The 14,741-nt window shown below is 33.6% G+C and overlaps 1 protein-coding gene across 2 annotated transcripts in view; it reads left to right on the top strand.

The window, feature by feature from the left end:
• The window catches only part of SHPRH (SNF2 histone linker PHD RING helicase), a 97,104-nt gene that overhangs the window by 6,369 nt on the left and 75,994 nt on the right, over nt 1–14,741 (top strand). For both annotated transcript variants that reach the window (XM_055310135.1, XM_055310136.1), the window contains exons 2-8: nt 1,738–2,408; nt 5,043–5,172; nt 7,060–7,278; nt 9,789–9,867; nt 10,578–10,728; nt 11,722–11,830; nt 12,440–12,696. In XM_055310135.1, coding sequence (XP_055166110.1) covers nt 1,770–2,408; nt 5,043–5,172; nt 7,060–7,278; nt 9,789–9,867; nt 10,578–10,728; nt 11,722–11,830; nt 12,440–12,696 — 1,584 coding nt within the window. In that variant the 5' untranslated portion in view covers nt 1,738–1,769. The remainder of the gene's footprint in view (nt 1–1,737; nt 2,409–5,042; nt 5,173–7,059; nt 7,279–9,788; nt 9,868–10,577; nt 10,729–11,721; nt 11,831–12,439; nt 12,697–14,741) is intronic.

Below are 14,741 nucleotides of genomic sequence, written 5' to 3'. Positions count from 1 at the left end.
GCTAAAATATGTAATTTTGTTGAAACTTTATCAATTTTTTGCATTCTGTTTTTGTGCCCTATTTAAATTTTTTTTACCTAATTTAATGTCACTTTAATTTCTCCCGTTTTGTTCTAGAAGTTTTATAGTTTTAGCTTTTGTATTTCAGTTGGTGATCTATTGCAAGTTAATTTTCATATGTGGTGAGAGGTAAAGGTCAAAGTTCATTTTTTTGCATATGGCTGTTTATTGAAAAGAATATTTTTACCCATAGATTGCCTTTGAATTTCTTTCAAAAATTAATTGACCAGGTGCCAGAGTGGATCAGTCAGTTGAAACATCCAACTCTTGGCTTTGGCTTAGGTCGTGACCTCATGAGTCCTGACATCAAGCCCCAAATGAGGCTCTCCGTTCAGTGGGGAGTCTATTTGAGATTCTCTCCCTCTCCCATTCTCCAGCCCCCCCCCCACATGCTCACTCTTACTCTCTAAAATAAATAAATAGATAGATAGATAGATAATAAATAAATAAATAAATAAATAAATAGGAAATAAATCATTTAAAAAAAATCAGTTGACCATACATGTATGGGTCTATTTCAGGATGCTTTAGTTTGTTACATTGATCAGTATGTCATATACCATTACCACACTGTTTTAATTACCCTCAGTATAAGTCCTAGAATCAGTGTAAGTCTTTCAACTTTATTCTTCTTTTTGGAAATTATTTTGACCCTTCTAGATCTTGGGCATTTTAATATAAATTTTAAAATTACTTGTCAGTTTCTGGGGTGAAAAAAGCCTATTGGGATTTTGAATAGGATTACTTTGTAGGTCAACATCTAGGAATTGACATTTTGACATCTTGCATCTTTCAGTCCATAAACTTTCCAAATTGAAAATATTTCTTAAACTACCTTGAAGCTAAATTTTAACTGTTTATACATCCTTTTTTTTTCCAGCTGTATCATTAGAATAGGTGGAATTAGGCATCAATCATCATTAGAACTTCATGATTTAACCTCTGAGTTGTGTGTTTCATATAGAAATTGGCTATTATTTTGGGAAAAGTGTAGTTTGACCCTACCTAATTGGTGTCAGACCAATTTCCACTTCAGAGATGACAAAGCTTTCTCTTCTTTTTCCTACATTTTTTCATCTCTTTCTTCTTTTGTCTTTGCTCCATTTCCCCTGATTGCCATCACCAGCTTATTCCTTGCCCAGCTATTCTTATTTATGCCAATTCATAAAAAAGAAATATGTTCTGTATTTTTATTTTCTTCTTTTGGGAGAGAATATATATATTCGGGAATTCTTCAGCTATGTGTGGGTCAAGGGAAGTTTTCTTAACCTGTTGGGATTATAAAACAAAATTGAATTTCTGTTGTGATGAGTTTAAATGTTACTAAAACTCTTCAAATAGCATTTCCAGGATATTTGAGAGATTTACCTTAGTGTCATGCTGCTCATTACGTGCATTTTTAGAATGTATTTTATTCTATATAACACAGTATTACGTTTATCCATTATCAATGGTCTTAACTGGTAAGACCATTGAATTTCTATGATGCATGAGATTATCAATGTGACCTTACCTGTATTTGACTTATTTTAAAAAAATTAACCATTGCTTTTTGTATCTTTTTAAGATTTCATATTATGTGTGTGAGCTGTTAGTTTATGGTGAATTATTCATCTGGGAGCACTTTAATACCAAAATTCTCTCTTGGAATGCTTACTTGTTGCATTTGTCTCCTAGAGTTCACATTTGCTAACCAAGAAAACTTGAAAATGAGTAGCCGGAGGAAACGTGCTCCTCCAGTGAGAGTTGATGAGGAAAAACAACAGCAGCTTCATTGGAATATGCATGAAGACAGAAGAAATGAACCTCTCACCCTAACTGATGATGAGAACCCCTGCTCTGGTTCAGATTTCTCTTCTGCTCACTGCATCATCCTAGGTGATAGTCTAAAGGAAGAAGTGGCTCACAAAGATAAAAAGAGGTGTTCGGAGGCAGTGAGCATCTCAAAATCAAACGATAAAGAAGAGACTTGTGGCACTTTTTCTCCTTTGTCTATAAAGCTGAATATCGTGATTTCTCCCTATCACTTCGATAATTCTTGGAAGGCATTTCTGGGAGAATTAACTCTTCAGCTTCTTCCTGAACAGAGTTTAATTGAACATTTTTCTGAAAAGAGTTTTACTCTGATGAGTTCAGAGTCAAGCGATCATTTCCTGATCTATGTTAATTCAGAATGTGAAGATGTAGAGAAGCAAGAAAAAGGACTCAATGAGCCAATTGGTACTTGTGACAAGGGTATTCGAGTGGAATCATCTTTCAGTGGTGAAATATTAGAAGATTTGGGGTGGCTACAAAAGAAGAAAAGAATAAAACTTTACCAAAAATCAGAAGGAAATCACATGATCAAGGTACTCAATTTTTATGGTGTCTCTTAAAGGTTCTTCTGTGTTGGGCAGTCCCATTTTGAAGTTAACTTAGAAGGAAGGTCTAAAAGCCAGAAATAAGCCTCTCATTAAGTTTCAAAGTGTACTTTATTTTGAGCTTTCAGTAACTGTAAAAAATGTATACTCTAGCTGATCATTTCCAGGCTGTCCTTTTTCAAGATACTCTTCCAGCTCTGCTTTCAGTGTCTTGTCATCTCTCCTTTTTCCTGTAGCAGTCCTTTAACCGTTGCCCTGCTTGCTTTTTCAGCTCCATCTGCTTTGTCTCTGGATTAGTATAACGTGAATGGAATGAAATTCTGTTCTTCACTGCCTACAGAACCCAGTGTCATCCGGCACATAACTCTCTTCTTTGATAGGCCCTTTTCTACTTTTCCAGCCTCTTCTTTTATTACTCTGCTTTTTATTTTGTTCCAGAAATTCCAAATTGATTTATTTCCTACATGTTTTCTGGCCATATTTCTGCATCTTTGCTTTCGTTTAATGGTTCTCTGCCTGGTTTTTTCCCTTCCTTTTCCCTAATAACTCCTGGGCATTCTCTAATATTCAGCTCAGAGTTCACTTCTCTAGGGAGATCTTTTTGTAAATTTCATGGATTGTGTTACATGCCCTTTCCCCATAATACTCTATACACATTTGTTTTTACCATGACCACTTGTAGTGTACTTTCATTTTAGATTTTTCTCCTTCAGCAGACTACATCATCATTTATCTTCACAGCCTAGTAAAAGTCCTGATACTGAACAGATTTCCAGCAAATGAATGAGTAAATTTATAACTCATTTCAGGCTCTTCTATTTCCTAGCTAAGTATCTTTATGTGACTCATTTAAATGCTCAAATTTCAGCATCTTTCTGTATAAAATATAAATAATAAACATTCTTTTTGCTTCATATAGTCATGTTGAGAATCAAGTGCATTGCTGTAAATAGATGTCCTTTATAAACTATAAAGTAGGCTAATATGCCTTCAGGCCAAAGCTTGAAAGGAAAAGAAATTCTAAAATGTTAAATTCACTTTTGTTCAATTGAAATCTGTGTCTTGTGTTTCTTACATTAAAAAGCAATTATAGGGCAGCCCCGATGGCCCAGCGGTTTGGTGCCACCTTCAGCCTGGGGTATGATCCTGGAGACCCGGGATTCAGTCCCACGTCAGGCACCCAGCGTGGAGCCTGCTTTTCCTTCTGCCTGTGTCTCTGCCTGTCTCTGTGTGTCTGTCATGAATAAAAACAAAACAAAACAAAACAAAAAACTGGTAGCCCGGGTGGCTCAGCAGTTTAGCGCCACCTTTAGCCCAGGGCCCGATCCTGGAGACATGGAATCGAGTCCCATGTCAGGCTCCCTGCATGGAGCCTGCTTCTCCCTCTGCCTGTGTCTCTGCCTCTCTCTCTCTCTGTGTCTCTCATGAATAAATAAATAAAATCTTAAAAAAAAAAAAAGCAATTGTAAAAAAAAAAAAAGCAATTGCATTGGTATACTTTCAAAATTGATAATAGGAAAGAAAACTTAGAAGCATTAGATTGTAATTAATTCCTCCCTGGAGAATGAAACTATGCAAACACTTACTCCCTTTCCTTGTTGATTGTGTTTGAGGAAATTGTGGCTCAGTGATAAGCATGTATATAAGAATTCGTGGCTTGTGTATCTATTCTGTCCACCTTCCCCATGGACCAATCCTTGACCTATTTTGTTTTCTTAACCCATTTTTATAAATATTTAAACGTTTATTGCTGTTACAGTAAGCTAACTCTAGATGCATACAAGGCAGAGTACAAATAATAATTAAACATACTCTTTGTTACTCATTCCTAAATAATGCTGGGTTGGCTTCTTGTTTTTTAGGAAAAGAATATGAGCCTCTGTGTGATTATGGAATCAGATCCAGGATAACGGAAATGAAAGAAAATGCATTTATTGAGTATTTACCATTAGGAAGTTTTAAGATTGTATTATCTAGGCTATTTCATAGAGGCTTCTCTCCTATTGCAAATAACAGCATTTGGGTTTAAATAAATCAATTACTTTGCCTGTTTTTTTAACTCTTAAACACCAATGCCAGTATTCAACTTCAAATATTTTGACTACAGAACTTCATACTGAATTGTTTTTACAAGAATCAGGATATATTACATCAATCAAGATCTGTTTTCCTATACATTTTAGTGTTTGATCTAGTAATAGGTATTCCCAAGCCTAACTGCTTAAGAACCCTGGCATATGTGTCAGAATCTTCTGAGGGAATCTGCATTTTTAACCAACTTCACTGATTATTTTGATACTCATCAAGTTTGAAAATCATTGACTTGGTAGGTGGAATTGGTATTCTCATCACATTGTCCCAAGTTCATTTCCAGTTTAGGAAGTATTTTTTTCTAGCAACTTGAATGGTGCATCTCACATAGTAGGCACTACATTTGTAGAATGAATTTGTTATTGAAGTTTTGAAATTTGTGAGGGAGATTTAGTAGGTATGTATCTAATGTTTGTGGAGCAAATACTGTAAATATGTTTAAAAACAGTAATGGTTAAAAAAATTTTTATGTCCTCATAAAGAATGTATAGGACTATTAAAACTATTTTTATGTTGATTAATTCTTTGTAGGTTGGAATTTATCTTTTGGAAGGTGGTCTAGCGAAACTAGACTTTTTGAGTGATGCAAATTCAAGAATGAAGAAATTCAATCAACTTATGAAAAGAGTGATGGAAAAGTTATACAATTTTGTTATTCCAGGTAAATTAAAAATTGCTGATACTTTAAGAATTGGGAGGTTTTCCCAAATCATATACATAACAAGCAGAAAAATGATAAACCATAATAAAATTAAACAATCTCTATAAAATCACTATCTGATAAAATTATATGTATCTGAAATGCCCCACTAATTTGTGTCTTTCCTTGCTAAATACTGAGCTTAGAGAAGTACCCAAGAAATATTTGCAGTCAATAGTCAGAGTCTAAAGGATCTAAGCTGATTAGAATTTTTGCATCATTCTTGTGCTTTTATTTTGTCATGGCCAGAGATTCTTGGTTGGCCTTATTCCACCTCTCCTTTGCAGTCTGACAAATAATCTCAAGCCTGCTTCCCATAAAGACCAGTTAACTTTGCTACTGTTTCTTGGCAAGATGTTGCATCTTTGGTCAGGACTGCAGCTTCAGAGTTGTCTACCTTTGGTTCCCAAGGAGAGAGTGTGGATGGCTTGGTGCAGCCCATTAACACTCCTGGAAAAACCGCTCAAACTCTCCAAGCCCTGCTCATGGTGGGTCAGCATTATTTCAGGTTCAAATTACAGAACATTTCATACTGGAATATTTGGGAAATCAGTTTCTAAGCTTGACCATTGAGTTGTTTCTTTAGTACATTCTTTTGCAAAGCTTCATAATACTAATAAAAGTAGGGGTGCTTGGCTGACTCATTTGGTAGAGTGTGCAGCTCTTGATCTCAGGGTCATGAGTTCAAGCCTCATGTTGGGTGTTGTTGGGTGTGGAGCCTACTTAATTAAAAAAAAACTAATAAAAATAAATCATTTTGTATATTGACTTAAAAGAAGAAAATCTCTGGTTTCAGAATTGGAAGGGATGCTTTTAAGTACATCTAGAATTTTTAAGGTTATGGTAAGAATTATTCTGTCTTAAAAATAATACAAATTGAACTTTCTTTTTTTCAAAGAAAAACTTCAATTTAGTTATCAGTACGAGAATATACAAGTATAGTAAAAGTGTGAAATAACCTAACATAAAACTAGACATTAATTATACAATTTTGAAAATCTTGTATGGCATATTTTTTGTTGAAAAAAGCAAATTATGTATTTTGTGATACAGTCTTCACTCTATGGCATGTGAAGTGCATTCTGTAAAAGTGTAGATAGGCCTTTTTGGAACAGTTCAGAAGTAAATCATAAGCTAAAGTGGGTTTGTACAGTTATTCAAGATTTTGAATTTTTGTTCATGTTATAGTAGGCACCAGTCTTCTTCCAAATGGCAGTCATGCCCAACAAATGTATCTGATATTTTTACAAATTGGTATTAGTGGCTTAAGCAATTATCTCCTAGTTGGCTTCTGTTGCTACCGAATGCCTGTCCTTTTTTAGCATAAGAAATAAAATGGGAACCTTTGTCTTACTAGACATAGAAAATTATGTCTGCATATGGATTTTTTATGTTAAGATGTAAAAGTGAAATAAATTATCCTTTTATAAACTGCAAAAGATATTCACATTCAAATGTTTATTAAATATCTACAATGGGCAAAGCATATGCTAGCTGCTCTGACGAGCTATAAAAACAAAAGACAGCCTTTGCATTACAGTTCAGTGCACAAGGGAAAAATACACATAAATGACTGCACTGCCAGATTGATTGCAATCTATCGCTATATCCAAAGTAGAAGAATGTTACATGAAACAGAGGAGAACATTAGTTCTAACCAAGGGAAAAAAGAAAGAAAAAGCCATGGAAAAGGTTGAACTATCTTGAAGGGTGGCTTTTTGATCAGTGAAGAATTTAGGTAGAGCCCTCCAGCCCAGAGATGGAAAACTACATAGTAGAATAAAAATTGCTTATAGTGTCAAGAGGTAGATCGGGTTATTTTGAGTATATTTATTGTTGGATATACAGACGTGTTGGAAGAGGATGAGGAAGAGTCAGAGAGTGAGCCAGAGGGACAGGAGATTGATGAACTCTATCAGTTTGTGAAGCAAACACATCAGCAAGAAACACAGTCCATCCAAGTGGATGTCCAGCATCCTGCCTTGATTCCTGTGTTGAGACCATACCAGAGAGAGGCTGTCAATTGGATGCTACAACAAGAGCATTTCAGAAGTGCTCCTACTAATGGCAAGTATAAGATGCTTAAAGAAAGGCAAATTGATCATAGAGATTATATGAGAGATAATTGGGATGGGGGATATTGTTAAGCAAATCATATTGAAACAATAGAATGGGTTTTACTGTGAACAAAATGAGAGCTTAAGAAATTCTTTAAAATTAAAATCTAGAGAAATTAATTTGTGGGTTCCCTCATCTGTAAGTGTTTGAACTAATTTTTCCTACCTTGATTAGAATTTTTAAAAACCAATACATTTTTTACATGTCTTTCCAACTAAGAATTGCTTTTGGGACCTGATCAGTTGGGAATCTTGCTAAGTATCTGCAAGAGGCTTCATAATTTAATGATGGATATTAGCAACAGAAAGCAAATTTACCAAAGTGGGAGAGTGATGTGTAACTAATTCTTCTGGGTTTGCATTTATTTTCTTTGCTCCACAAAATAAATAATAAAATCTTATCTGTTAAGTGTTTTCCTTAAAGTGAATTTATGGGTGTCATTTATACCACTTCTTTATTCATTATCTTTAAAGAGACAGGCACCAGGTGAGATTTTTTTTTGTATGATTCTAGGAAGTGAAGTATCAACTGTATCTCTTTCTTTCTGTATAGATTTATTTTAATGATGGATAGCTCTTATTTCTCCCATAGGATCTAGTTTGTACTTTTTTATTCCATAAAATTCTTTTTTTTTAATTTTTAATTTTGGAAAATAATATCCATTTATAGTCAAAATTTCTTCCCACTCCCCCTCATTCCATACTCTATTCTGAAGTAACCATTTCATATATCACTTAATCTGCTAATATTTCAGTTTATTTTATTAAAACAAAGGATTCCTTTAAAACAGATATAAAATATATATCTTATAATGGCTTTTTAAACCCAGGAATTTCTTAATATCACTAAATCTCTCCCTTCTATACCTTCCTTTCTTCTCCCCTTTCTCTCTGTTTCTCTATTTCTCTTTCTCTCTTATAATTTATTCAGATCTGAATAAATAACATAACATTCATACATTGGAATTAGTTGTTGTCTCTTAAATTTCTGTAATCCATAGATTTTTATCTCTTCACATTCTGTATTTTTACTTACAATTTATTCATTGAAGAAATTGTTAGGTCTGAGGTGTGCCACAGACCATTTGTTCTTCAAAATGAAATAACTTTTCTTTAAGTAATTAAGATATAACTTACAGTAAAATGCACAGACCTTAAGGGCACAGTTTGATAAATTTGCACAAATCTGCTCATCAGTGTCTCCAGTGACCCAATTAAGACATAGAACGAGATTTCCTCAAAAGCCACTAGCCACCCTTGCCTCTTAAGACTTGAAATGGTTGTCTAAATTATGTGTTTTAAGTTTAAAATATATATCAGATTTCAAATAGTACAAAAAAGGATGCCAAACATCTCACTAATAATTTTTATATTGATTACAGGTTGAAGTGATAATATATTGGTTATACTAGGCTAAAAAAATTATTAAAATTGACTTTACCTATCTCTTTTATGTCTGTTTTACAATGTTGACATGAAATATTTCTGTCACTCCAGAAACTTCCCTCATGACCCAGTCAGTTCTACTTCAGCCCCTTCAGGAGGCAACTACTGCCATCATAAGTTAGTTTTGCCTGTTTTTGAAACAGTAAATAGTTTGGCAAAATATGGACACCTGAGGCAGGAGAGAAATTGACCTCTTTCAACATAATGTTTTTGAGATTCAACTATGCTGCATGAATCAGTAATCCATTCTTTTTCTCCACAGAATGCATTTTCTTGATTCAGTCTCATGTGTCATTTAATAGTTATGTTCCCTCTGGCTCCCATAAATTGAAGCTTTTTATCTTTTAATTTTTTCATTTTATAAAACCTATATATCTTTATTCGTATTTCATCTATTAATCCCTAAAGAAGGCAACAAAAAATTACTTGCTGTTTCACTGGTAGGTAGAGACATACTTCCTAATTTGGCAGTTGGTTTAAATGACTTAAAATATTAAGGGAAAGGATAGTGAAAGATTTTGATTGAAATACATTCTCTACTTCAGTGTCTTAAGTAGACACTTAGTAGTGAGTTCCTCAGTTAAGTAAGCTGTTCCTCTCAGCCCATGTAAAACGTTAGGTCTGGTTTAGGTTAATGTATTAACCCACTAGCATATGTCTGTTGAGTTATTTAAAAACTCAGGCAACTTCTTGAAAGATTTATAAAGGATAAGCTACTTTCCTTTATTGGGTAGGAATTGGTCACATATACTAGTTTTCTTTTCCTGTTAATCCTCTGTGATTTGCTACACTTTGTTTTTCTGTCTTAACACTTTATATAGAAAAATAGTGGTATCTAAAGCAAAGGAAGAATAATTGTAAGAAAGATATCTGAAGAAAAGAATGAGATCCTAACCTTTTCCAGGTGTATGTGACTTTCCAGGGTGTCCTGACTGCTAACTTATTTTTATTTCAATGTGATTAGCAGAAGGGAAGACAAACAGAAACTTTTCTCATGGTTATATTTTTCTTTAGAAAATGCCTTGCACTTCTTATGGCGTGAGATTGTTACACCTGAGGATTTGAAACTCTACTACAATCCATATACAGGCTGGTAAGACAAATTTCTTGTGCTTGGTATTAAAAATAAATATTATGAAAATCTATTTGAGATTGGTAGTATATGTCTTTAGTTTTGAAAATAACTTTAAGAAGGAATACTAAGTTAAAGTCCTGTTAGACTTCATATCTTTACCTTTTTTAGAAGTAGAACAAATAGAAATTAATAGTAATTTTCATTTTTCAGTAAATGAATGCTATATATAATAGACTTAAGATGCTTAGTTATTGACGTTCAAAAAGATGATAATTTTAGGTGAAAATGTCATCTTACGGACCAATTTTTATATTTTCATTATTAATTTCTATTATAAAAGCCTTAGGAAAAAATAAAAATTAAAAAATTAAAAAAAAAAGCCTTAGGAATCATTAAATATAATAACATAATGGGTGAATCAGTAGATATTGGCCTCTTTTTTTATTCACAGACACAAAAGAAAGCAGACATGTTTCCTGTTATTTATAGGAGAAAAAAATGATGGGCATTTACCAGTACCACTCCTGTTTCTACAGACTTAGTTGTCAGCTCGGGTAGTTTTTTGATTACCACAGTTCTTTATTTTTGACCTAGGGTTTCAGATTGCTTCACCCTAAGATATATTTTAAAGAAAACTTAGACTTTTATGGATTTCTTCCAGTTTTCTTAGGAATAGTGTAATTTTTACTTAGATTCCTGTGATATGTTTTTCTTGTTTTTTCCTTTAGCATCATCCGTGATTACCCAAATGCTGGGCCACAGTTGCTTGGTGGAATCTTAGCAGATGAGATGGGTCTCGGAAAGACAGTGGAGGTTTTGGCTCTGATTCTGACACATACTCGACAAGATGTCAAACAAGATGCTCTCACTCTTCCTGAGGTAGGAGGAGTACTGTAGTGCTGAGAAAGCAGGGGACATATGTTCTCAAAGAGCATCATATGGCGAACATTTGCTTGGCACTTAAGCCAGCACTTTCAGTTTACTTTGAGGCTAATGATTTTTATAAGTTAATAGTTAACTTCAAGTGGGCACAGATAATAGGATGTTTGTGACCTGGCAGGGTTTTTGTAAGTGGTATTGGCCAACTAGGAAGGAGATAAGCTCTCTTAGGAAAGTACTGTGAGTTCATTGAATATTTTGCCAGTACTACAAGCTTCCATATTACCACTAAATATTTTTGAGTGATTTTTTTTTAATTGTACAGATCTCAGATATGTAAATCATAGAATCTAATGATTGATTAATAGATTGCTAAATGAATCAAACTCTTAAGTCCTCATTCCAAAATATATAATTGTGTTTAAAAATATAAATTTTAGAGTTTATGAGGGTGCCCCGAGACAAATGTAGCTCATAATTTCAAATAACCAGATCTAAAATCAACACTCTAGTTAAGGACATAATTGATTACTTGTAGGGCCCATGGTGCTCACAACTTTAATGATAATGTGATCTTCTGATAAGGTCAGATTTGCAAAGTTAAAGTTAACTTTATAGATTTGAGTATGGAATAGAAAATATCTATTTAATTGTAAAAAAGAAAAATGTTAGAATATATAGTTTTAATTGTCAGTAACTTCTATATTAATTCCATACTTAAACAAGCCTTTAAAAGGTAATTTTAGAAGTTCTACACTTAACATTTGGGTAATTTAAGATAATATAACAGTTTTTAAAAGTGATGGCCAGCAGTAAGCCCTGAGATATTAAAAAAAAAAAAAAAGGTTTGTATGTATGAATAGCATTCTAGCTCTTTCATCATTTTTTACAACTCTCTTGCATCTCCTTAGTAGAAGGAGGGTTAATTTTAATAAGCAATCCCAATTACTGAAAACAAAGCACTGTGTGACTACTGAATGTTGTTTATATCAGGGAAAAGTGGTGAATTATTTCATTCCATCACATTATTCTGGAGGAAAAGTAAAAAACACAGAAACCCAGAATATGGAATTTGAACCAAAAGAAAAAGTTCAGTGCCCCCGTAAGTATGAAATCTTTAAAGAAAATACCTTTTTTACAGTCATCTTTGTGATAGTTCTTTCATTCCTTGTATAGAGCTATATTGTAATTGTTATGAATTGTTTTCATAGTCATTTATACTTTGTATAAATGGAGTCAATTACAAGTCTTAACAAAAGTAAAGATTTATTCTTTCATTTGATTGATTTTTTTTTAGTCTAGATAGTTCTTATTCAGTCTTTTATATTTGAATTTCTTAATCTTACAGTTTAATCCAGGTTTTGTTTATTCTCAGTCATAGTTACTTCAAATTCTTCTAGCAAATGAATATTTCCCTTAGGTAGCATATATATAGATAATTGTGAGAGGTTTTTTAAAATACAATTTTAAATGATAGTTGCTTTCTAAGGTTAACAAATTAAAGAATAATTCTTCCTTATTTCTATAATAATTTATTAATGTGTTGAGATAAACTTATTACATATTCTTCAAAATGATGATACACAAGCAATATATCTCCAATAAATCTTTGCTTTATATTTTCTCAACTTAGTTCTCAATGCATTTAACTGTGTTCTGTTTTTTTGATTTTAATTATTTTGACTGAGCTAGCATATCCTTTTGCATATAGCTACACGTGTGATGATCCTGACAGCTGTGAAAGAAATGAATGGAAAAAAAGGAGTTTCCATCCTTTCCATCTATAAATATGTCAGTTCTATATATAGATATGATGTTCAGCGGAACAGGAGTCTTCTGAAACGGATGCTGAAATGTTTAATTTTTGAAGGTCTTGTGAAACAGATCAAAGGCCATGGTTTTTCTGGAACTTTTACATTGGGGAAGAATTACAAGGAAGAGGATATATATGATAAAACAAAAAAGCAGGTAACAGAACATTTGTTAAGTTGCTGTATGTGATGCCTTATAGAAGGCATTGAATAGATCCCATTTGATACTGAGGCTCTTAGACACTAAAGGTAAAAAACAAACTAATCACATATGGCTATGACTTATCTTTTCTACTTCCTGAATATAAGTTTCACCAGAGTAGAAATATTATTTTGTTTACTAAGCCCAGAGAAGAGTGCTTGGCACATAGCAAATACCCAATAAATATTTACTGGATGAATTATATTAGTGGGTTAAGCATATTATAGAGTTTAAAATAACTCTAAAGAATATATTTTTTAAAGAGAAAAAAAAATAAGTTAAGCAGCTCTATCCTCATCATGCTTTTGTCAGCAGTTAAAAACATCTGTAGTTTAAAAATATTAGATACCTTACATTTGCTTAGCTCTTTATATACATTTTCAGTTTTTTGTATAAATTCTTATTTTTCTCATATCATCTTAGGAAATTTTTACATTTTGTTATAAAATTGCTTTTTGGGCTCTTAATTTCAAATTTGCATTTAAAAAATTGGTTACATAGCTATTAAATCAGGTAAAGGGGGCTTGAATGAATCAATCAGAATAGCGTGAGCATTGGTTATAGAGATTACCATAAATAAATGAATGAATAAACTAACTTTATTTTTTTAATATTTTATTTATTCATGAGAGAGACAGAGAGAGAGGCAGAGGCACAGGCAGAGGGAGAAGCAGGCTCCATGCAGGGAGCCTGATGTGGGACTCAATCCTGGGTCTCCAGGTTCAGGCCCTGGGCTGAAGGCAGGTGCTAAACCACTGAGCCACCCGGGCTGCTCAGTAAACTAACTTTAAATAAATAAATCAGATAAAGACTAATACAATAAGTCAAAGTTTTGGACAACGAGCTTGTCTACTGTGAAAGAAATGGCAGATTAAAAAGTTCACTTTCTGGAGTAGGGAGACTCCAGCATTTTCCCTCTCTAGATTAGAATGCTACAAAGATTTTCTGTGCTCTAGTAATCCATTTGTCACCAGGAAAGAAAAATCTTTTTCTTTTTTTTTTTTTTTTTATTTTTAAGATTGTATTTATTTAGTTATTCATGAGAGACACAGAGAGAGAGGCAGTGACACAGGCAGAGGGAGAAGCAGGCTCCCTGCAAGGAGCCCAATGCATGACTCAATTCTTGAACTGGGATTACACCCTGAGCCAAAGGCAGATGCTCAACCGCTGAGCCACCCAGGCATCTCAAAAGGAAAATCTTCAATTAAAACCATTCATTTAATTTTAAGTGTTCCAACTTCTCTGTTCAATCTCAGTTCTTTTTTTTTTTTTTTAAGATTTTATGTATTCGAGAGAGAGAGAGAGAGAGACTGAGAGGCAGAGACACAGGCAGAGGGAGAAGCTGGCTCCATGCAGGGAGCCTGACGTGGGACTCGATCCCGGGACTCCAGGATCACACCCTGGGCTGAAGGCGGCACTAAACCGCTGAGCCATCCAGGGATTCCCCAATCTCAGTTCTTATATCACTTCTAGGGCGCTATTGCTAGCGCCTACCTCTCCGTCACAGCCCCTCTGTTACATACCCTCTTACACATTCCTATACCATCGTTTCACTTGTTATTATTCTCCCATTTCCAATTGACCCCTTTGGAGACCACGAGTTAAGTATTTCTCATATTTGTATCCCCAGCATCTAGCACTATACCTGGCACAGAATTGGCATTCAGTAAATAATTTCAGGAAGGGACACCGGTAGAAAGGAGAAAAAAGGAATTTATTTGCTAATTGTAGTAACTAGTAGATTAATTTTCACTTTCTTTAAATGCTATGTCTTAGTGCTTGGTATGTTTATAATGATCCTAGTTTGTCTATTTATGTATTATAAAAACTACAGTCTTTTATCGGTTTAGACAAATTATAAATTATAAGAGGTTAATTTCAATATACTACCTTTCTAATTTTTATTGTCTTCAAATTTTACTTTACCATAATGGAGCCTCCCTTTTTTAGACCTAGAGACTACAGAGGGCATATTGAAAGCCACTGATCAGGAATGATTC

The sequence above is a fragment of the Nyctereutes procyonoides genome, unplaced genomic scaffold (genome assembly GCF_905146905.1).
Source record: "Nyctereutes procyonoides isolate TBG_1078 unplaced genomic scaffold, NYPRO_anot_genome, whole genome shotgun sequence".
NCBI classification, from domain to species: domain Eukaryota; kingdom Metazoa; phylum Chordata; class Mammalia; order Carnivora; family Canidae; genus Nyctereutes; species Nyctereutes procyonoides.
This window is presented reverse-complemented; position numbering and strand designations above follow the sequence as displayed.